The 25,473-nt window shown below is 40.2% G+C and overlaps 1 protein-coding gene and 1 pseudogene across 1 annotated transcript in view; both read left to right on the forward strand.

The window, feature by feature from the left end:
• PLEKHM1 (pleckstrin homology and RUN domain containing M1) overlaps window positions 1–25,473 on the forward strand; it is a 146,104-nt gene that overhangs the window by 101,567 nt on the left and 19,064 nt on the right. The window contains 4 exon segments of the mRNA XM_077164066.1: window positions 103–729; window positions 8,569–8,974; window positions 21,658–21,928; window positions 24,956–25,472. Coding sequence (XP_077020181.1) covers window positions 103–729; window positions 8,569–8,974; window positions 21,658–21,928; window positions 24,956–25,472 — 1,821 coding nt within the window.
• Window positions 19,426–20,842, forward strand: LOC143685851 (BCL2/adenovirus E1B 19 kDa protein-interacting protein 3-like pseudogene; annotated as a pseudogene).

Here is a 25,473-nt window from a genome sequence, read left to right on the forward strand (position 1 = left end):
TATTTGCCATCATTATTTTTGGTTCTTGCTAGCAAGTGATTAAAAGACATGCCTATGATTTTTTATAGTTTCTTGAAAGAAGTCAATTCTCCCCCTTGCCAGACACATCATCTCAGAATTGGAACACCTGATCTTTGTCAACACAGATGTGGGCCGCTGCCGAGCCTGGCTTCAGTTGGCCCTCAACGATGGCCTGATGGAATGCTACCTAAAACTTCTCCTTCAGGAACAGGTCCGGCTGTGTGAGTACTATCAGCCTACAGCCCTGCTTCGAGATGCAGAGGAGGGTGAATTTCTCCTTAGCTTCCTGCAGGGGTTAACATCCTTGTCCTTCGAACTCTCCTATAAGTCTGCCATCTTAAACGAGTGGACACTCACTCCACTGGCCCTTTCTGGGCTTTGCCCACTCTCGGAGCTTGACCCTCTCACAACCTCTGGTGCCGAACTACAGCAGAAGGAGTCCTTGGATTCAATTTCCCATTCCTCTGGCTCAGAGGACATCGAAGTCCAGCACTCAGGCCATAAGATCCGGCAGAACAGGAAGCTCACTGCCTCCACCCTCAGCCTGGACACAGCCAGTTCATCCCAGCTGTCCTGCAGCTTGAACTCTGATAGCTGCCTACTCCAAGAGAACGGTTCCAAGAGTCCAGACCGTTCTGAAGAGCCCATGTCCTACGACTCAGACCTGGGAACAGCAAATGCTGATGATTCAGATCAGTCTCTGCAAGAGTGAGTGCCTCCCACCCCTCCCTTCTTTTCTTCCTTCTTTCCTATACCGTGTTATTGCTGGCCACCAAGCACTGAACTCTATATTAGAATATACAGAGAGACAGAGGAGATATCATCCTTCCTCAGGGACTGTAGGATCTGGGTGCTGTAATTAGAGGCACTATGGGTGTAGCTGGAAGAATGGATATAGGCAGGGCTCTCAACTGCTTCAAGCTCCAGCTCTGCTCTTCGGTGACTTTGGCAAGTTATTTAGACTCCCTAAGGCTTCGTAGAAGTTATACATGTTGTCTTCATCTAGAAGGAAGGAAACTTAACAATTCAGTGTTAGCTACAACTTGCAAAAAATGCAGTGATGCACAAGGGCATGAGGAGTAATAAAGAAGGACTCCTGGAGGAGGCCCGAATGACCTGTGGAGAAGGTGGTAGACAATGGCGACAAGTGTGTGGAGGAGTGAATGGAGCAGATCAGTTTGACTAGAAAGGGAAGCCTGGGTAGAACCTTCTTAATACAGCCCTTTTTTTTCTTTAGATAGTTAATTTAATTTAATAGTCCATTCTTATGGTTAGAAAAAATCTAAAATCTGTTATAGTAGATCAGGTTCAGCAGACTAAGAAAACCAGCAGGATACATATATATGTAAATATTAAGAGGCTTAGTATAGGAATTAGTTTATGCTGTCATGGGGATTAGCAAATCCTAATTCCATAGGCCGCAAATTGCGAACTCCAGTAAGATTTTAATGCCTCAGGAGAAGTTGGCTAGCTGATATAGGAATTCTTTCTGACTGCTGAAATCACCAGTTCTCCCTTTAAGGCTTTCAACTGATTGAATGAAACTGCTCTCATTGTTAAGGCAGTCTCTTTTGTTGATGGCAGATGTAATCAGCTATAGATGCAATCAATTTAGATCCATGAAATATCCTAAAAGTAACAGGCCAGCGCTTGCATGACCAAACAACTGAACCCAATAATTTAGCCAAGTAGACACAGTCTTTCCAGCCTACCCCTCCCCCCTCCCCCCTGTTCTTCATTCTTCCCATCCTCATGACCACAATTATTCATTTCTTCATGTTCTTCTAAAGTTTCTAAATGCTGCATCTACAACAAATACAGATATATAGATTTTTAAAAATTGTATCTCTTATCACTTATCTGCCCCCCACCACCACATCTTTTCCATAAAAGGTAGCAAGCACATATGTACTGTTCTACATCTTGTTTTAGAGGTCTTTTCATATCAGAGTTTCTTTCTTTTTTTCCTATTACCTAATATTTCCCTTGAACAAATGGACCTAAGTTTATTTAACCAGCCCTCTGTTTAATGAACATTAGAGTATCTGGTTTTTTGTTGGGTTACAGTGTTGTCATAAATATCCTGGCATGTGTGCTCTTTTAGTTGGTATGCAAGCATACTTGTTCATAAACTCCCAGAAGCAAAATTGCTAAGCCAAGGATTAATTAATTTGTAATTTTCAGAGATAAACTCCACCAGAAATGTACCTGTTTCTCCTCAGCCCTGCCAACACAAGGCATTACAAACTTTTGGATATTTGTTCATCTAATAGGTGAAAAATGGTAACCTTCTATTAAGGGCCTCTTTCAGTCAGACCCATTTTCCATCAGCCTCTGTTTAGGTCTTGTCCACTTTCACTGCCCTTGTCTTGGTTCAGGTCCTTAACCAGGTTCCCACCTGGCAGGGGAATAACACTGGACTGGGCTTGGGGCCGGAGCTGATTTCCAACCCAGTTCTCCCACTTACAAATATAGTGATGTCAGGCAAACTGCTGACTCCTTCTGAGGTTCTGTTTCCTCATCCGTGAAATGGAGCTGCCCTCATAGAGCTGATTGAGAATCAAATTGGATGCCTGTTAATGAGTTAAATATGTGAGAATGTCTGGTCGTCCTCAGAAATGGCTTCTGAACCCTGAACATACTACAGTTTTCCAATGTCAAAAGGAGGAATTTAGATATAATATGCTAGGAAGGAACAGTCTCTGTCTTCAGAGATGGCTGGGCCTGGCGCATGACTTAGACTTGCTCAACGTGTCCTAGCCCTTCCTCTGGGTCAGCCTTCTCCCGCAGACCAGCCAGCCTTTGTCATATGCCTTGTCCCGTGGCTGGAAGACTTTGCTCTTCATGAATCTGGTGATTGGAAAATTCCAGCTTAACATTGTTGAATCAGTGACCATCCACCCTGTGTAGGAAGGATGGTCGTTGGCATTATGGAGCACTCAAGGGAAAGTCAGAATGTATGCAGGAGCACTGGACAGTGATATGCGGAAGTGGCAAACACTAAACAAACACACAGATGCACAAACACATCCAACACCATCATTCTGAGAGCTGGCCCTGGAAGTTAGTATTTGAATATCCACAGGAGGTGAGGCAAGAGGTGACACCTTAGACCAGCATTCTTTAAATGTGTGTTTTAAGGGTGAAAGATTCTCACAGACACTTAGATTTATTTTTATTTTATTGCTTAAATATTCGTAAGCTTAAAATTAGGCATAAATAAATTGTGCTTATAACTCTTAAACCACTATGAAACCAAAGCCTCCATAAATTAAACATAAAATAACACAGCACAACATTCAAAATGAATTTTATTAATTAACATAGAGGTTGTGTCTTACTGAAACCAAGTTGCAGCTTGCCTTGTGAATAGACGATTGGCTGTCCTGATAAGGTTCATTTGTGCTTGTTGGGTCTGTATTTATCATCATCATCATTAATAGTAGTAGTAGTAGTAGTAGTATCACAGAGGGGCTTAAGTACAGTGTGGTAGTTAAGAGTGTAGACTAAGGAGTCAAACTGCCTGTGTCTTCGTATTGCCTCCTTTGTGGCCTTGGTACTCAACCTTTCTGACCTTGATAGCTTTATGTATAAAATGGAGATAAGAATTCTTTAAAGGAATGCTGGGAGGATTAAATTAATCAACATAATGTAAGGTAATAAGAATAGTGCCTGGTAAGTGTTGGTACTCAGTAAGTGATATTGTCATTTTATTACTGGGTGCCTTGTGATGTCAGTTCTCCCAATACTATATAATCTGCAAAACCTTTGGTTGATATTATTTGTCAGATACTGTCATCGAATTTTCCCCTGGGAGAAATGATTTTTTTTTTAAGGGGAATTTATTAAGTTTATACAGTTCCAAGGCCATGGAAATGTCCAAATTAAAGCAAGTCTATAGAAATGTCCAATCTAAGACATCCAGTAAAAGATACCTTGGTTCAAAAGGTTGATGACTTTCAATGTTTCTCTCTCATCTGAAAGGCATATGGTGAACATGACAGTGTCTGCTAGCTTTCTCTCTAGGCTTCTTGTTTCATGAAGCTCCCTTTTCTTCTGCTTTTTATTTATTTATTTTATTAGGGAAGTTGTAGGTTTGCAAAAAAATCATGCATAAAATTTATACATAGTTCCCTTATACCTCTCTATTATTAACACCTTGTGTTAGTGTGGTACATTTGTTACAACTGATAAAGGAACATTTTTTGTAATTGCACTATTAACTATAGTCCATGGTTTACATTACCATTCACTGTTTGTGTGGTACAGTCCTACGGCTTTGATGTTTTGTTTTTTTGTGTTTTTATTCTAGTAACATATATACAACCATAGACTTTCCCCTCTTCAGCCACATTCAAATATTTAATTCAGTGCTGTTAATTGCATTGGGAGAAATGATTCTTGGAATATGCAGCCCACCTCTGTGCTTTTCTAAGTGGCTCTTGACTGGCAAAATAGTACCATGTACCATCAACACAACAGTCCACAGGTTCAGGAAGACTGGCAGGACTACTTTATAAGGTGGTCATCCAGATTCTCTAGACCATGCTTTTTATTCAATTATTCGTGTATGTGTGGGTCCTGAAGTCTAGTATGATTCTGATGAAGCTCTGCTATTCCTCAGTGTGAATTTTGTTTCATCTTGACCCTGGTTTTAGATTGGTGAAAATTCTGGTTATCTATCAGACAAGCTTCTTGCTCTTTGGTGACTTTTTCTTAGGCATTAAGTCACTCACTCATTCTAACATGCAGTATATTTTTTTTTTTTTTTTTTTTTTTTTAAAGAAAGACAGAGAAGGAAGGAAGGATGGAAGGAAGGAAGGGAGGAAGAAAGGGAAACATCTTTAAACATTTTCTTATTTTATTATATTTTGTTTGTTTGTTTGTTTTTTACATGGGCTGGGGCCGGGAATCGAACCGGGGTCCTCCGGCATGGCAGGCAAGCACTCTTGCCCGCTAAGCCACCGCGGCCCGCCCCTATTTTGTCATTAAAATATTTTTATAGATTAGGATTCGTTTATAATTGGTCATTAATTTGTTAGCTTTTGAGTAATTCTGTAATGCAGTTCCTCTCCCTTTCCTCAAATTTTTACATTTGTAGCCATGGTGGCTAAATAATCTTTTCAATAATAATGAAAACAACTACAGTAACAAATTGTTATTAACATTTACTTTGTCAGACCCATGTTCCATCAGCCTCTTTTTAGGACCTTCCTGGCCACTCCCAGTGCCATTTTGTGCCAGACACTCTATTAAAAAGCATTTTACCTGTATTATCTCATTTATCTCATTAATCTTTGTTGCAGTCATAAAAGATGGGTGCTGTTACCAGCCTTGTTTTAGAGATGAGGGAATTGAGATCCATGGACTTTAAAAGCCTGTCATCTGACACAGCCCTGTGCTGAGGCCAGGTGAACTCAGGAGCTGCTGTTCTTAATCACTCACCACATCACCTCCCAGCAGCCATGAGAACCTGGGGCCTCAGAGGTGACATTTATTAAAAATGTGCCTTCCTAGTTCATTTCAAAAGGTAGGTATGTTCTGTCATGTGGTTTGGACACATACAATTGGTTGGCACATGTTCTTTCCCTTTCTGCCTGTAGGAAACTACTCTTTGTATCCAGACCTCAACATTGCCTACAAGTTGCACCCCTTGATTTTCATCAGTCTGTTTTAGAGGGAGACCTTCGACCAAAGACTAGCACCTGCCTGCCCACCCCTGTAATTACTCCACAGCCTCTCTATGCCTTCCTCAGATTGACAACCTATTATTTTTCTTTTTTGAGATGTATTCACATATCATAAAATTTGCCATTTTAAAGTGTGCACTTCAGTGGTTTTTAGTATATTCATAAGGTTGCACAGCCATCACTACTGTCTAATTCTAGAACATTTTCATCACTCCAGAAAGAATCTCCATGCCCACTAGCAGTCACTTGCCATCCCCACTCACCCTAGCCCTGGCAACCACTAATCTACTTTCAGTTTTTATGGATTTGCCAATTCTGGACATTTCATATAAATGGACTCATATAATTTGTGGCCTTTTGTGTCTGGTTTCTTACACTAAGCATAATGTTTTCAAGGCCTATCCATGTTATAGCATGTATCAGTACTTTATTCCTTTTTATTGCTAAATAATATTCCATTGTATGGATATACCACGTTTTGTTAATAATGGATATTTGCATTGTTTCCGTCTTTTGACTATTATGAATAATGCTGAACGTTTGTGTAAAGGTTTTGTGTGGACATCTGTTTTCAGTTCTCTTGGGTATGTATCTAGGAGGGGAATCCCAGGGTTGTAAAGTAACTGTTTAATTTTTTGAGGCACTGTCGAACTGTTTTCCGAAGCAGCTGCACCATTTTACATTTCCACCAGCATTGTATGAGAGTTCCAGTGTCTTCACATTCTTACCAACACTTGTTCTTATCTGTCTTTTATAGTAGCCATCCTAGTGATTGATAAGTGGTACAGTATTGTGGTTTTGATTTGCATTTCCCTGATAACTAATAATGCTGAACATCTTTTCATATTCTTATTGGCCATTAGTATATCTCCTTTGGAAAAATATCTCTTCAACTCCTTTCCCCATTTTTAATTGAATTATTAGTCTTTTTATTATTGAGTTGTAAGATTTTTTTTATATTCTGGATACTTGACCCTGATCAGATATACGATTTCTAAATATTCTGACTCATTCCATAAGTTGTCTTTTTTTCACTTTCTTGCTAGTGTCCTTTGAAGTACAACAACTTTTTTAATATTGATGAAGTCCAATTAATCTATGTTTTTCTTTGGTTGCTTGTGTTATAGGGTCATATCTAAGAAGTCATTCCCTAATCTAATATCATGAAGATTTAGACCTATATTTATTCTAAGAGTTTTCTGGTTTTTGCTCTTGCATTTAGGTCTACAATTCATTTTGATTAATTTTTTATATCATGTAAGATAGGGGTCCAACTTTAATTTTTTTTAATGGAGAAGTTGTGGTTTTACAGAACAATCATGCATAAAATACAGGATTCCCATACACCACCCCACCACCATCACTTGCATTGATGTGGAAGATTGTTATAGCTGATGATAACACTTTTTTTTTGTAATTCTATTTTTTAACAGTAGTTACGTTTGTTACAGTTGATGAAAGATTATTAAAGTAGTACTATAACTACTGTCCATAGTTTACATAGGGGTGTTTTTTCCCCATATTCCTGACATATTTTTTTTTCATGCACGTCTCCATTTTATTGTTCATCTACCCATGCACTGGATAAAGGGAGGGTCACTTATTTTTACTATAATTTCTTGAAAGACTGTTGTGAGATTATTATGATTATGTAGGTAGGAGCAGAACTTAGTGGTAAGACAATCAGGTAAGCAACTTGAGTTCTAAAATCTTCATTTCCCTAAGCCCAAATTATGGAGAATTTAATATGTCTTTTGGGCCCATTCTAAGCGATTTGGGTAGATGTATGCAAATTTTGGGCTCCAGACAGCTTGTTGCCATCTGAACCTGGATTTATCAATGAAATACTCCCCTAATTTCATAAATCGCAGGAAGAGACAGCAAATGTGTTATTTCAGAAATGGAACTTGGATTTTCAGAATCCTCAGATAGATAAAGTGCGGTCACTAACCAGTGCACATTCAGAAGGCCTAGGAATACGTTTTTGCAGTGTGTGTGTGTGTGTGTGTGTGTGTGTGTGTGAACAAAGGCAGTAATATTGGCCCCCTCTAGTTCTGGGAGGCACCATGGAGGGGGCGGAAGAGCCAGTCCATTGGAGGGAATTTGTAATAACACACCCCGTGTATACTTATATACACCCTCTTACACCTTGTGGACACTGATCTCTAGCAGCGTTTTATAGCAACACCCAGTCTGTCTCTGAGGTGGACCAGCCCTTGCACCCCCAGCCTGCTGTTCCAGTTACTGTTCCAGAAACAAAATAGGTCCCCACTTAGAAAACCTGCATGGTCCTTACTCACCTAAGTCCATATCCCAGAGTGGAGTCTTGGTGCCTCAGTGGCATGTTCTGTCGGAGAGCCAGCTCTTAGACTCACTCTGCCTATCTGCTCTACCACAGATGGTGTTTGGGGAAATGATTGCCCGCGCAACCATTTGTTTGGCTAAATAAACTCTCCTCGCCTTCCGTTAGCCTGTTCACAAGGTAAAAGGCATGCTTATTATACCTGTGGGAGAATGCTTGAGCCCCAGAATAAGGGGTTGGAGAGGTATTTCCTAGAAAGCTAATCAGTTCCCATTCTTCTCAAGTCCTTTCTCTGCTATGTGAGCTTTTTCACCTGAGATCTTGAACTTCACCACTTACCTACCAACCTAATCTGCAAAGTCCTGCCTGAAAAGAATCCCTTGGTGGTGAGTATAGAGGAGGAGGGCTGTGTGTGAGTGATGGAGTGCAATGGATAATTAAAAGGGTTTTTAAAATCACAAAACAGGAGTTTTCCACTTTTGCCACTACTTCAGTAACCTTGGGCATCCTAGCCAACCACCAGTCACACGGGTTTCTTTGTTTAAAAACTTCTAGGGTGTTGTCAGAATTCAGCAAAGCCCATGTAAACTCTGTGCCAACCAATGGACTGAGCCAAGAAACTGAGACTCCTGCACTGCAAGCCTCGCTCTCCCTTCATGGCCTGGGCACCAGTACACACCTGCACTTTGATGTGCCTGCAGAGTCCATCCCTGCCCAAGCATCCTCTGGGACTCCAGGTGGTGGCCACAAGCAGGACCTGCTTTCCCAGGCACCTGGCACCCTGGACTTGTCACAGCTGGACACTGCCCAAACTACCTCTTCGGGGAACACCTCAACCCAGCAGCCTTCTAGTCCTGTGAGAGAGAAAACCAGGGCAGGCTGCCAAGGGAGTGGCCAGAAGTCGTCCCCAGAGGACAGTGGAGTTAGACTGAACCTTGTGGTTTCCTCACCTACCAGTCCGGTGAGTGTTACAAGTTATTTGTGGGGAGATCTTGGCAACATATCTCAGAGCTCATGCAAGGTTTCCTCAGCTAGTGACCAAGTGGTCTCTACTTTCTCCCCACTACCTACTCTTTACTTGCATGGTGATGGTATTAAAAAGCATTATAATGGTAGAGTGATGCTTCTCGATGTGGAAGTAGTGGCTGTGAGCCAGGTACTGTGCTGAACACTTCCCATGTCACCTTCACATCAACCAGACAAAGGTCCTTCTCATCTGACCAGAGTCTCTTAACCACTACCGCTTTCTAGCATAAAGTCTTGGGAAAGTTACTTGGCCTTACTGAGCCTCAATTTCCTCCTTAGGTTGTTACTATTAAATAAATGTTTTTATAAAATACCAGGCTTTCAAACAACTCATTTTGCAGTATGAACTAGGCTTTAGAACTACGCTGTTCAGTGTGGCAGCCACTAGCCACATGTATTAACTAAAATCCATACTAAAATCCATATTTCACTCTTTGGATTGTACAATTCTGGGGATTTTTTTCTTTTAATTTTTGTTGTGGTAACATATATACAACATAAAATTTCCCACTTCAATTACTTTCAAGTATACAATGAGAAGGTGTTAGTTACATTCACAGTGTTGTTGCTACCATCACTACCATCTAGTACCAAACTTTCCCGTCACTCCAAACAGAAACCCTCTTTCAGGCATTAATCCCCCACTCCCCAACCCCAATTTTGCATTTTGTAGTGTGGCTGTAGAACATTTAAATTTACAGGTGTGGCTCTCATTATATTTCCATTGGACAGCACTTTTCTAGAATAATGGAATCCAGCTTGTTGACAACCCAAGGTGGCAATAAGAAGCCAATCCTAGATATCTTCTTGAGAGAGCCATTGAGTTGAAGAGGAACCCAATGTCTTTTACCATTTTACATTTTTTCTTGTTTAGTCTCTGAATCTGGAGTTTCCACATATACCACTTTTTCTTTATCCATTCATCATGAACGGACATTTCGATTTTCAAGTTTTGGCTATTTTGAAGAAAGCTGCCATGAACCTTCTCGTACATGTCTTTTGGTGAATCTGAGGTATATACCTAGGAATGGAATTGCTGGGTCATTGGATAGGCATATGTTTAGCTTTAGTAGATATTGCCGAGCAGTTTTCAAATATGCTTTTACTAATTTCCACTCACATTAGTAGCGTATGAGAGTTTTAGGTGTTCTTCATCCTAGTTGATGGTACCGCAATCTTTTAAATTTAGCCACCCTAGTGGGTATGTAGTAGTATCACATTGTGGTTTTAATGTGTATTTCCCTGATGACTAATGATATTAATACCTTTTCACTTGCTTATTGGCCATTTGATACTTTTTTGTGAAGTATCTGTTCAAGTCTTTGTTCCATTCTTACATTGAGTTGTGTGTCTTTTCCTTTTTAATCTGTAAAGAGTTCTTTGTATATTATGGACATAATGAATCTTTTGTAGGATATACGTATACTGCAAATATCTTCTTCCTATATATATTTTTTTCCTGTATGTTTTTAAAGTCTCTTAAAGGTATCTTTTGATGAACATAAGTTCTTAACTTTAATGATGTCCTGCTTACCAATATTTTTGTTTATGGTTGTCTTATTTAAGAAATTTTTTACTACTCCAAGGCTATCAAGGTATTCCCCTGTTTTCTTCTAGAAAGTTTAGCATTTTACCTTTCAAAATTATGTTTATGGATCCATCTTTAATTAACTGTTGTGTATTGTGTGAGGTAGGGGTTAAGGATATCTGACAGATCTTTGCACCATTTACTGAATATATAAATCTTGTAACCATGTACGTATAAGTCAGACTCTCCATTTTAATTGTCCTGAGGATGGCTTCAGGACCAAAAATGTCATAGGACCCTGAATGTTGTGACTGGGCAACTGTCCACACATGCTGAAAATTGAAGAAGAGAGGCTGTGCAGCACTCGGCTTGGATTAGAGGCAGAAAGATGTCCATTAGGGAAGATGGCTGTGGGCTCCCACAAAGAGCCATGTACTGGTATTGACCATGTTGCGTTTATGCCTGTCTAGGGTCTGGCTTCTGCTTTGCAGTTCCAGAAATCCTATCTTGCCAGGGTCCCAGAGTCTATGCCACAAGGCAGCTGAACTCATTAGCAGAATTCTTCCTCTGCTTCCTAAATCCAGCCTCCCTGGCCTCCTTGTAACTCCCTAGGCAAGAAAAGCTCCTTCCAGCCTGGGGGCTCTTCCTTTCTGTTCCCCCTCCTGGACCACTTTCCCAACTTGCTCCTTTTTCTCTTTGCTATTTATTTGCTTTACTTTGTTTATAAAATGGTCATCACTATGTAAAATTGTAGTATCTATCTGTCTGCTTCTTTATTTTCTGTATTCCTTACTGGAATATTAAGGACCAGGTGTGTTCATCTCTGTATTGTCAGCACTGAGCACTATACCTAGGAGAGAGCAGTTGATAGTTCTTGAACTGTCAATAGGCTCTCAAGATGCCTATTATATAATATATAATGCCTATTATATTATATGCCAACTTATAAATTGACACTGACAAGTGCACCATCCTGTGGACAGAGTGGTCACGTTGCTCTGACCAGGACAGACTCTCTCTTCTTACTGGCCTCAGAGGACTTTGATTCCTAAAAGGTTGCTTGGGGTATGTGGAATCAAAGCACTTGGTGCTGTGAGTCCAGTGTTAGCATCCCGGATGCTGTTCCTCTTTCTGTGTCTATCTCCACAGGGGAGCTGCACCAATTTGTTTATTCCTCCACCCAGGGGAAACACTGGACACCCACTCTGAAGCCTGCCTGCTCACACTGTCCTGGGGCAGTGCTGGAATATGACTTGCATCTCCCCCTCTGTGGTCCACATCTTTCTGGGCTCCCATAACTTAGTCATAGGCCTTTTATTTAACATTTTGTGAGAGAGGATATTGGGATCATTGTCAAATTTTACAGGTCTGACAGTCATTCAGTCTTTCTTACAAAAAAAAAATTTTTTTTTTTAATTGATGCAGTAAGAAGCATCTACTATGAGCCAAGCACCATATTTGGTGCCAGGGTACAGTGATGGAGCAGCATCCTTCAAGGACAGACCTGTATCATAAATGTGGTGTTAAGTGCTAGGAAGGAAAGTCTCAGGGAGGTGGGGGCAGCTCTCTGGAGTGACTTGGCCTATCTGGCATCCAAGGACTTGTGAGCTGGTTTCATAGTTTAACTCCCAGAGGGCAGTCTCAGTTTTCAGACTTGGTCCCAATCATCGTCCCCATGGACCACCGCCTAGGACATGTGCTCCCCTCCCCTGGTTAGGGTGCAGGTAGACCCTTTGCTTGGCATAACAATGATAGACTGGATCAAAAAGTACTTTTTTAAAAGGGGTCCAGAGACGTGGCATCTCACCCTTAGCCAGACTCCATTCTGGGATTTAGCTGTTGTTATATATGGTAAAGTGATACCGCTAGTTGCTCAAGTTGGCATTTCTCTGTCTTGGATCCATGGCTCTGGTTCAGATCCTTGGTCAGTGGCAGAGCCTGGTGATTTTTCCCCATTGTTAAAAGGGCAGGGAGCTGACCAGATGTGTAGCACTGGCTAAGCAGGTAGGGTAATGGTAGGAAGAGAGGAGGGAAGGAGGAAACAGTGGCTCTGGTGCTCTCACTCCTGCTCCCTCTCTCCCTTCCCCTCCCTTCATACCTGGGGACCCTGGGGAAGGGACAGGGGTCACACAGCAGAGCTCTTTCTAGCCCCAAATGCAGACACTCTGGGCATCAGTGCTCCCATTCGCTGTCTCTGTGGCTTAAGAGAACAAGAGGAGGTTTTTCCTAGAGTGTCATGTCTTGCTGGCTGATACTGTGGTCAGTGGGCTATGTCTGAACATTTCCTAGTAGTTCCTCTCTTCTAAGTGGAGAAAGAAACCCTCACCAGTGGACATACATAATCTTAAAATTTCCATTCACCTCCTCCTTCCTTCCAGTTTCCTTACCCCACCCTTGCTATTTTATGTTAAAGATAGTTGGTTAGTCAAGGTTTATTCCCTCATCATGTATAACTCTGTGCCAGGCATGCTTGCTGGAGATATCAAATAAATAAATAAACTTCCAAACAGCCATAGAAGTGCTAGGATGGAGAAAAGCATGGAATTCCATTTGAACATAATAGAGGTCCCTAACCCAGCTGGGGATTGGGAGAGTATAAGCTGGGGATGGGTGAGGAAAAGCTCTGGGAAAAGCCAGTGAATCTTAAACAAACAGTAATTTTCCCATCAGGACCTTTGACAGGGACTGGAGTGCCACACAGTTCCCCAGGTGTGTGCATCAGGCTCCATGAGCCTGCCAGAAAGGCTAAGTGGTTGCTAGGGAGCTGGCCCTCTGTGTCTTGCTGACCTAGACAAGCTGTGCTCAGAATCTGGTGTTGTAGCTAGTCCCCAGTAACTGCCCTGGATGATACCTCACCACATCACTGACAGAAGGAAGCACCTGCCAGTTCCGAAGGCCCCGCAAAGGAAGTTCTGGAGGCTCAGCTCTGTGAGGCCTCTCACCAAGTGCCTCACTCAAAACTCATCACTTGTGGCCTAAGGGGTCTTGTAATATATAGATGGCTGAAACTGTCCCGACCAGTCCTTCCAGGACAGCCCCAGCCTAGCTCCTCTTCCCTGCCTAGAGGGAGAAAGAGTGCAGCTTTGATTTAGAGCTTGGAAATAACAAAGTCAGGGTGAGGTTGGTGGCACTTAACGAAAGAAGTGGGCTGGTTCCACCCCTTTTATGACTGACTTTCCATCTGTAGTCAGCTACTTGGAGTGGCCCACCCAGCTGCTTTGCTTCTGTTCTCCCACGTTTAAGCACAGAAAGGCAGGGAAGGCTAGAACGAGTGAAAAACAGAACTAGAATCTATTCCCACAAGCCCCACTGACCCCAAACCCATACCACTTCCCCTAGCCAGTGAGCACCTCCAGACTTGGGGAGTGGAAAGTGGCATACCCTGACTGCCTGGGCTCTCAGGGCCTGCTCACAAGTGGGGAACAGAGCCAGAGGCAGACAGTGAGAACTGTGAGTCCTACCCATCTTTCTCATCACAAATCCCACAAGCAAGGTTGCAAAACCCTATGTTCCTTCAACAAATGGTTCTGGGTCAACTGGATAGCCACATGAAGTTGGACCCCTTCTTTACACTATAAAGAAGAAATCACTCAAAATTGATTATAGACTTAAATGCAAAAGTACAAAACTCTTAGAATAAGAAATAGGTGTAAATCTTCATAACCTAGGATTAGGCAATGGGTTCCTAGATATGACACCAAAACCAAAAAGAAACAAAAGAAAAATGGGTAAATTGGACAAATGAGCCAAATTTTAAAGTGTGTAAAGAATTTGAATAGATATTTCTCAAAAGAAGATATACAAATGACTAATTAGCTCAAGGAGAGATGTTCACTATCATTAACTATCAGGGAAATGCAAATCAAAACAACGAGTGACAACTTCACACCCACCAAGATGGCAATAATCTAAAAGATATCACCGGTGGGAACTAAAACAGAACAGTAGCTTTGGAAGAACTTTGGCAATAACTCAAAAAGTTAACATATTTACCATACGACCTAACAATTCCACTCCTAGGTATAAATCCAAGAGAGAAAAGATACAACTAAAATCATGAATGAAAGTAGGGACATTTCTACCAACTTGAAAGAAGTAAAAAGGATTTTAAGAGGGTACCATGAAGAATTACATGCAAATAAATTAGAAAATGAGAAGAAATGGGCAAATTCTTAGAAACATTCAAATTACCTAATCTGATGCAAGAAGAAATAGAAAATCTCAACAGCCTTATATCACAAGTGAAGAGATTGAATCAGTAATTAAAACTGTCCCAATGAAGAAAAAGTCCAGGACCAGATGATTTCTTCTCTGAATTTTCCCACACATTTAAAGAAGATTTAATGCCAATCCTTCTCAAACTCTTCCCAAAAATAGAATAGGAAAGATTACTTCCTAACTTATTCTCCGAGGCCAGCATTACCCTAATGTCAAAGCCATAATATAAAGATAGCACAAGAAAAGAAAACTTCAGACCAGAATCACTTGTGAATATAGATTCAGAAATCTTCAACATCAAGACAGAGGATCAATAAATAAACAGAGAATTTGAATATTACAATAAATGAGTTAGATTTAACAGACATTTATAGGACATTACACCCCACAACAGCAGGATACACCTTTTTCTCAAGTGCTCATGGATCATTCTCAAAGATAGACCATATTCTGGGTCACAAAGCAAGTCTCAATAAATTTAAAAAGACTGAAATCATACAAAACACTTTCTCAGATCATAAACGAATGAAGTTGGAAATCAATAATAGGCAGAGCGCCAGAAAATTCACAAATATGTGGAGGCTCAACAACATACTCTTAAACAACCGGTGGGTCAAGGAAGAAATTACAAGAGAAATCACTAAATATCTCGAGGCAAATGAAAATGAAAACACAACATATCAAAACTTATGGGACACAGCAAAGGCAGTGCTAAGAGGGAAATTTATTGCCCTAAATGCCTGTATTAAAAAAGAAGAAAGGGCAAAAATTCAGGGATTGACTGTCCACTTGGAAGAACTGGAAAAGAACAGCAAACTAACCCCAAACCAAGCAAAAGGAAAGAAATAACAAAGGTTAGAGCAGAAATAAATGAAATTGAGAACATGAAAACAATTGAGAAAATCAATAAAACCAGAAGCTGGTTCTATGAGAAAATCAGTAAGATTGATGGGCCCTTAGCAAGACTGACAAAAAGAAGAGAGAGAATGCAAATAAATAAGATCATAAATGGAAGAGGAGACATAACCACTGACCCCACAGAAATAAAGGAGGTAATGACAGGATACTATGAACAATTTTATGCTAATAAATACAACAATGTAGATGAAATGGACAACTTCCTAGAAAGGCATGAACAACCAACTTTGACTCAAGAAGAAATAGATGACCTCAACAAACCAATCACAAGTAAAGAAATCGAATCAGTCATTAAAAACCTGCCCAAAAAGAAAAGTCTAGGACCAGTGGCTTCACATATGAATTCTACCAAACATTCCAGAAAGAATTAGTACCAATCCTGCTCAAACTCTTCAAAAAAATTGAAGAAGAGGGAAAGCTATTTAATTCATTCTATGAAGCCAACATCACCCTCATACCAAAGCCAGACAAAGATATTACAAAAAAAGAACACTATAGACCAATTTCTCTAATGAATATAGATACAAAAATCCTCAACAAAATTCTAGCAAATCGAATCCAGCAGCACATTAAAAGAATTATACATCATGACCAAGTAGGATTCATCCCAGGTATGCAAGGATGGTTCAACATAAGAAAATCAATTAATGTAATACACCATATTAACAAATCAAAGCAGAAAAATCACATGATCATCTCAATTGATGCAGAGAAGGCATTTGACAAAATTCAACATCCTTTCCTGTTGAAAACACTTCAAAGGATAGGAGTACAAGGGAACTTCCTTAAAATGATAAAGGAAATATATGAAAAACCCACAGCTAACATTATCCTCAATGGGGAAAAACTGAAAACTTTCCCCCTAAGATCAGGAACAATACAAGGATGTCCATTATCACCAGTATTATTCAACATTGTGTTGGAAGTTCTAGCCAGAGCAATTAGACAAGAAAAAGAAATACAAGGCATCAAAATTGGAAAGGAAGAAGTAAAATTCTCACTGTTTGCAGATGATATGATACTATATGTCGAAAACCCTGAAAAATCCACATCAAAACTACTAGAGCTAATAAACGAGTACAGCAAAGTGGCAGGTTACAAGATCAACATTCAAAAATCTGTAGTGTTTCTATACACTAATCATGAACAATCTGAGGGGGAAATCAAGAAACAAATTCCATTTACAATTGCAACCAAAAGAATAAAATATTTAGGAATAAATAAAAAAAAAAGAAAAAAGAAATCTTCAACAAAATACTGGCAAAACGAATCTAATGGTATGTTAAAATGATTATATACTAAGTCCAAGTGGGATTTATTTATTCCAGGAATGGAAGGATGGTTCAACATAAAAAAAGTCAATGTAATATACCACATTAATTATTAGAATGAAGGGGAAAAAAACACATGATCATCTCATTTTATGCAGAAAGGGCATTTGACAAAATCCAATTTGATTGAAAAGATTCAGAAAACTAGGAATAGAAGGGAACTTCATGAACATGGTACAGGACATTTATGAAAAACCCATAGCAGATATCATACACAATGGTGAAAGACTGAAAGCTTTCCCCCTGAGATCAGGAACAAGGTAAGTTTGCCCATTGTCGCTATTGTTATTCAGCATTTTACTGGAAGTTCTAGTTAGGGCAGTCAGGCAAGAGAAAGAAATAAAAGGCATCCAGATTGAAAAGGAAGAAGTTATAGTATCCCTATTCACAGATGTTATGTTCCTATATATAGAAAATCCCGAAGAATCTTCAAGAAAGTTACTAGAATTAATAAACAAATTCAGCAAAGTTGTGGGATACATGATAAACACACAGAAGTCAGTTGAATTCCTATACGCCATTAATGAACAATCTGAAAAGGAAATTTAAAAAAACAGTTCCATTTACAATAGCTCTAAAACAATAAAATACCTAGAAATAAATTTAACCAAGTAAGTGAAAGACATGTACACTGAAAACCACAAAACACTGCTGAGAGAAATTAAAGAAGACCTAAATAAATAGAAAGACATCTGGTAACATGGATGAGAAGATTTAATGTTAGTAAGATGTCAGTTCTGCCTAAAGTGATGTACAAATTCAATGCAATCCCTCTCTAAACTTCAGCAACCTTTTTTTTTGCAAAAATAGGAAAGACATTCCTCTAATTCATATGGAATTGCATGGGGCCCCAAATAGACAAAACAATCTTGAAAAGAAAAAGTTGGAGCCCTCACACTTCCTGACTTCAGAACTTATTATAAAGCTATAGTGATTAAAACAGTATGGTACTGGCATAAAGATAGACATATCGAATAATGGAATAGAATATTGAAAAGTCCAGAGTTATATCCACATATCTATGGCCAGTTGATTTTTGACAAGTGTGGCAAGCCCATTCAGTGGGGAAAAAATAGTCCCTTCAACAAATGGTACTAGAAAAACTGGAAATCTGTATGCAAAAGAAGGAATGTGGACCCATACTTCTCACCATAATCAAAAATTAATTCAAAATGGATCAAAGATCTAAATATAAAAGTTAATACTATAAAACTCTTACAAAAAAAAAATCGGGAAACATTTTCAAGACCTGATAGTAGGTGTGGGTTTTTAAAGATTACACCCAAAACAGACAGAAAAAGAAAAAATAGATAAATGGGACTTCATCAAATTTAAAACTTTAAGGATATAAAATTAATGTGCAGAAATCAGTAATGTTTCTATATACAAGCAGTAACCTAACTGAGGAGTCAATTAAGGAGAAAATTCCATTCAAAATAGCAACTAAAAGAATCAAGTATCTAGGAATGAACTTAACTAGGGATATAAAGGACTTGTACACAGAAAACTATATAACATTGCTAAAAGAAATTTTTAAAAAATCTAAATAGGTGGAAAGATATTCCCTGCTCATGGATAGGAAGGTTAAATATGATTACAATGTCAATTCTACCCAAATTGATCTACTGATTCAATGTAGTACCAATCAAAATTCCAACAACCTACTATGAAGACTTGGAAAAGCTAGTTACAAATTCATCTGGAAGGGAAAATGACCCCAATTAGCCATAAGCATCCTAAAAAGAAGAACAAAGTTGGAGGGATTAACACTTCCTGATTTTAAAACTTACCATAAAGCCACAGTCGTCAAAAAAGCATGATACTGGCACAAAAATAGAATTTTTGACCAGTGGAATTGAATTGAGAGTGCAAAAATAGACCACTGAATCTTTTTTTTTTTTTAATTTTAACCACAAATTGATGGAAATATTTTATTTAAAATACGAAGGACATAGCCATGTAGACCACTAAATCTTTGGTCAGCTGATCCTCAACAAAGCTCCCAAATCCACTGAACTGGGGCAAAATGGTCTTCTCATTAAATGGGCATGGGAGAACTGGATACCAATAGCCAAAAGAATGAAAAGAGGACCCTTTCTTTAAACACTCCACAAAAATCAACTCAAGGTGGATCAAAAACCTAAATAAAGGACCAGTACCATAAAGCTCCTAGAAAAATATGTAGGGAAATATCTTCAAGACCTAGTAATAGGAGGTGGCTTCCTAAACTTTACACCCAAAGCACAGACTGCAAAAGAAAAAAAACTAGATCAATGGGAAATCCTCAAAATCCAAAGCTTTTGTGCCTCAAAAGACTTTGTCAAAAAGGTGAGGAGACAGCCAACTCAATGGAGAAAATATTTAGAAATCACACATCAGATAAAAAGGTTTGATATCCTGTATACTTAAGGAAATCATACAACTCAACACAACAAAAGAACAAACAACCCAATTATAAAATGGACTAAAGATATGAATATGCAATTTTCTGAAGAGCAAATATAGATGGCTAAAAAGCACATGAAGAAATGATCATTTTTTTAGCTATAAGGGAAATACAGATCAAGACTACAATACCCAAGATATACAAGATACCACCACACACCTTTAAGAATGGCTGCTATTATAATGTGTTGCTGCCCGAGAACCAGAGACAGTCCTGCTGCCACCGCAGCTTTTACAGGCGTCCAACAATATCTTCTCATTTATTTGAACAGCTACCGCACCTGCGTAACAACTGCGATGAATGTGAACAGCCTTTGCCACTGCCAGCCAGCCTCAACAGTTCCTGGATGAGGCTTCTGATGAACAGCAGCGATAGTAATGATAATGGCAGTAGGGAAAATGGGGGGCTGGAATATGTGCTTTCCTCATCCTCTGTCCACAGTGGAGACATGGAGAAGATTCTTCTGGATGCACAACATGAACAGGACAGAGTAGTTCAAGGGGCTGTTCTCATTGTGACAGCCCTTCCACACAAGAAAATGGACAGATTATGTTTGATGCGGAAATGCATACCAGCTGGGACCACAGCTCTCAGTCAGAAGAAGAAGTTGGAGAAGGAGAAAAAGAAGTTGAGGGGTTGAAGAAAAGTGTAGACTGGGTATCCCACTAGTCCGGCAGACCTGAAAACGTTCTACCAAAGGAGTTCCACTTCAGGCACCTTAAACATTCTGCTTCTTTAAAAAAAAAAAAAGAAACTCCTACAACTCAACAACAAAAAGACAAACAACCCAATTAAGAACTGGGACAAAGATTTGAATAGACATTTCTCCAAAGATGATATATTGAAAGGACCTATAAGTATATATAAAGGTACTCAATATCTTTAGCCATTAGGGAAATGCAAATCCAGACTACAGTGAGATACAACTTCACATCCACTAGAATGGCTATTATTAAAAAATTGAGTATACGTTGGCAAGGGTGCTGAGAAATAGTAGCTTTCGTGCATCGGGGCAATTGTAAAATGGTGCAGCCACTGTAGAAAAGTTTGTTGGTTCCTCAGAAAGTTAAATATAAAATTACCATATGACCTAACAATTGCACTCCTAGGTATATACCCTAAAGAATTGAAAACAGGAATACAAACAGCTATTTGTACACCAGTATTCATTGCAGCATTATTCACTAGAGCCAGAAGGTGGCAGTAACCCAAGTGTCCATCAACAGATGAATGGATAAATAAAATGTGGTATATCCATTCAATGGAATACAGTTCAGCCTAAAAGGAAATAAAATGCTGGTACATGCTGCAACGTGGAAGAACCTTGAAGACATCCTATTGAGTGAAATAAGCCAGTCAGATAAGGACACATGTATGATTTCTTTTACATGAAATACTTAGAAAAGCAAATTCATAAAGTCAGAAAACCCGAATAGTGGTTACCAGAGGTGGCGAATGGGGGAATGAGAAGTTATTAGTAAATGAGTATGAGTTTTGATTTTGGATGATGAAAAAGGTCTGGAAATAGTGGTGCAAGTTATACAGAATTGTCCACTTAAATTATTTTTATGTTATATGCATTTTACCAAAATTAAAAATAAACAAATATAATTAATTTTAAGAAAAGAAAATAAATGTGCCCATTCAAAAACTTGTACATGAATGTTCATAGCAGCATTATTCATGACAGCCTAAAAGTGGAAACATCCTAAATGTCCCTCAACTGATGAATGGATAAAGAAAATGTGGTATATTCATACAATGGAATATTATTTGGCAGTAAAAAGGATTGAAGTACTGATGCATGTTACAACAGGGATGAACTCTGAAAACCTGCCAGTGAGAGAACTCAGTCACAAAAGTCCATGTACTATATAATTCCACTCATGAAAATCTAGAATAGGAGAATCTCTAAAGACAGACAGTAGAGTAATGGTTGCCTAGGGCCGGGAAATGGGGAAATGGGGAGTGACTAATATTGGAGAGTGATGAAAATATTCTCAGTTTAGATTATGGTGATGGTTGCACAACCCTGTAAATATACTGAAACCATCGAACTGCACACTTTGAGTGAATTTTATGGTATGTGAATTGTATCTTATAGATGCTTTAAAAACCTTAAAAATTGAAAATGAAACAAATGAAAAACACTTATGTCTTTACTTCTTTGTCAATAGAAAAACACGAACTGGATTTCTGAAGATGACTTCTACCGGCCTTCCCAGGAACAACTCCCTGACACTCCTTCAGCTCATTCTGTGGCTTCTTCCACAGGGATTCTGGAGTCAAGGCCTGGTCTCCGCAGGCATTTTTCTCAAGGGCCAAGAAAAAGCCACTCTCTAGGGGCCTTAGACAAAGCTTGTGTGCCTTCCCCGGAAAGCAGGAAGACCAGGGCAGCCCCCGTACCCGAGCATAAGAACTTCTGGGTGGTGCACCGGAGGCAGATGGGTAGGTGACGCGAGGGCTCCTGGCCGCCTCGATGCTCAGGGCAGTGCTCTTCAGAAAGCAGCCCTGAGGGGAGCTGCGGCCACTCCGTCTTTAACATTATCAAATGGATGGATGTTCTCACAAGAAAACTTCATCCGAAAATGTAATAATAAGGGGCAGTCATGCTTTCTGATAGGAATTCAGAAAAGCCTGTCATGGAAAGGGCTATATTTTCTTATAAAATCTTAATTAAATAATGTTCAACTACCTACAGAGTACAAAATACTCTTGTATATTGAAATGGAAAATACTTTCTCTAAATCTACTCTATAAAATGTATGATTATAGTAGAGAAGGCTTGATTCTGTTCTGTAGCCCAGAGAAAACCCACTCTCATGAAGCCTCAGGTGTTTTAGCAGCTCTTTCCAAAGATTTTTATCTTAGATGGTTTATTTCACAACTTTAAGCATATGAAGGGTTGAACAGATCTGCTATTTGTTTCATGTCCATTATGTGCTGTTTATGAGGAAGCCAACTTGATCAGTACACCCTGTGAAATTCCAGAAGAGTGTTAAATAATCATAACCTAATTTTTCTGTAACCTATAATGGGTCTGTAAACCTCCTTAAAAAAAAATACTCCAGATTTAATCTTTTTACTCATTTTCTGTTTGTTGTGACCCAGCAGAGCATTCTAGCCAGGTTTGTGGGGTACTGGCTTGGATAGTATGATTAAAGCCCTGCTTTATATGGCTTCTTTTAGGTTTCACTTTCAGCCCTTGAAATGGTTGCAGTCTATAACCATGCTACAGAAGGTGTGATTCATGCCTAGGCTATCAGGCTCCCTGAGGGCTAGGGAGACTGGTTCCTTTAAGGGCCTGGGGGTACCCTGTCTGTATAATAGTTTGAAATCTCCAAGGCCAGTCCAGGCTAGGAGAGGGAGTATTGTGTGTCCTCTGGAATCCCTGGTTGGTGGCAGAGTATAGTATGGGGTACATAGGGATTCACACACTCATTCATTCATTCATTCATTCATTCATTCAACAGTTATTGAGCATCTGTGATGTACCAGGTGCTGTTCTGGGTGCTAGAAACACAGCAGGAAACAAAGCAATGTCCCTATCTTCATAGAACTTCTATTCTAGTAGGGAGAAACTGGAAATAAAGACAAGAAATAAGAAAAAAAAACAACAACTAAGTGTCTAGTATGAACTGTTGGCAAAAAGTGCCTCGAGGGATAGTAAATCAGGGAGTACCCAAGTGGGGATCATACCATTTCATATAGAATGGCCAGGGATGTCCTCATTATTAAGGTGACATTTGTGAAGATGTGAAGGAAGAGGGGATGGAGACATGAGGCAATCTGTTTGTTTTAGGCAGAAAGAACAAATACAAAGGCCCTGTGATGGGAACTTGCTTGAAGTGTAAGGAAACAGTGGGAGGGGCAGAGTGGCCAGAGCAGAGAGCTGGGGAGGAGGTGATTAGACATGAGGTCAAAGAGCTGATGAGCCCGAATAATGGAAGACCTTATAGGCCACCAAAAGGACTTTAACTTTTGCTCTGAGGGAGATAGCAGCCATTATAGAGTTTGGGGCAGAGGAACATGATCTGACTTATCTTTTAAAAAGGTCATCCTGGCTTCTAGGATTGTAGGGGAAGAAAGACCAAGTAGAAGACTAATGCTATAACCCAGACTACAGATGACGGTAGAACAGATCCGTGTTGTAGTAGAGGATTCTGGAAATGTGCTAGAGATAGAGCCAATAGGATTTGCCAGTGTACTGAGTATGGAGTGTAAAAGAAAGAAAATGAATGATAACTCCTAACATCCTCCCAAGCAACTGGAAGGATGAAGTATCCCTTTTTATGAGATAAGGAGTATTAAAGGAGGAACAGGTTTGGAGTGAGAGAATCAGAAATTCCTTTTTTGGGCATGGAGTTTGAGATGCCTATTAGACATACTTGGAGCAGATGGATGTAAGAATCTGAAGTTCAGGGGAAAGGTCCAGGCTAGAGATAAAAATCTGGGACTTGTTGAAATATGGATGATATTAAATCCCCCAGAGTAGATAAGATCAGCCAGCAAGTAACTGTCAACAGAAAAGAGAAGAGGACCCAGGACTGAGCTTTAGTGCCTACCAACATTTAGAGGTCAGGAAGAGGAAGGGGAGCAAGGCATAGAGACAGAAGACTGGCCATGACATTAGAGAACTGAGAGTAGTATCTCAGAGGCCAGTGGAGGAAGTGTTTCAAGAGGGAAGGAGAACTGTGTCTCCATGGCTGCTGATGGTCAAGCAAGATGAGATCTGGGATCAGCTTTCGGATTTGGCAACATGAAGGGCATTAGTGGTCTTTACAAGAGCAGTTTCACTGGAATGAGGAGATTCACGAAGAAAAAGGAGCAGGGGAATTAGAGACAGAGTTTTGATACCTCTTCAAGGATTTTTCTGTAAACAGGGCCAGAGAAATAGAGTGGGTGGTAATTAGAAGTGTGAGTACACTCAAAAAAGGTATTTTAAAGATGAGAGAAATTACATATTTCTATGCTGGTGGGAATGATCCGGTTGAGAATGGTGAAATCTGCAACATGGGAGAGGAAATGGGAAAATTGTTGGAGAGAAGTACTTGTCCTTGAGCAAGCTGCTGGGGTAGACGGGTGGAGGGCTGGGAAATTCCTGCACAAGTGGACAGGGTGGCCTCAGACAGGAACACAACCATTTCTCCTTAATGACAGGAGGGAAGTCAGATTCTGAGTACAGATGCTGGAAGGCACAGTGAGGGGCCATATGGAGGTCATCTTTTGGGTGCATTTAGTATCTCCATGAAATATAGGAAGCAGAGTCAACTGCTGAGGGTAAGGATGGGGTGGAGGCAAATATATGTTCCCATCCAGCTTTTAGAATCCCATTTGGCAGTGCCCTGTTGGCTGGCCCATGTTCTGGTGGCCATCACTTTGTCCCTACCTCCTTGCAGGACATCAGTTAACAGAAGTTTTTGGGGGTGGTAGAGGGCCACGCCCATTGTCTAAAGTGCTTCTTTCTGCCTCCAGGGCTATCCAATCCATTCCGGGGCCTCATGAAGCTGGGCACCTTGGAGCGGCGGGGGGCAATGGGAATCTGGAAGGAACTCTTCTGTGAACTCTCCCCTCTGGAGTCCCGCCTCTACCTGAGCAATGAGGAGCACACCTGTGTGGAGAACTGCTCCCTACTGCACTGTGAGTCTGCGGGGCCAGCCCACAGCGATGGGCGTTTCAAGCTGGTCTTCTCTGGCAAGAAGCTGATTTTACGGGCCTCCTCCCAGGATGAAGCTAAGGACTGGCTGGACCGGGTACAGGAGGCCCTGCAGAAGTGCCGGCCTCAACAGGAGGACGAGTGGATAAACATCCAGTACCCAGAGCAGCCTGATGACGCCCCTGAGGCTGCCCCCAGTGGTCTCCCCTCCCACTCAGACTCACTCTTGGAACCAGAAGCCTTCCAGGGCACGTAGTTTGATTGGGCATCTGCCCAAATTCCAGAGCCAGACACTATTAAAGAATCCCTTCTGTACCTGTACGCAGACAGGACCTGG

The sequence above is a fragment of the Tamandua tetradactyla genome, chromosome 6 (genome assembly GCF_023851605.1).
Source record: "Tamandua tetradactyla isolate mTamTet1 chromosome 6, mTamTet1.pri, whole genome shotgun sequence".
Taxonomy (NCBI): Eukaryota; Metazoa; Chordata; class Mammalia; order Pilosa; family Myrmecophagidae; genus Tamandua; species Tamandua tetradactyla.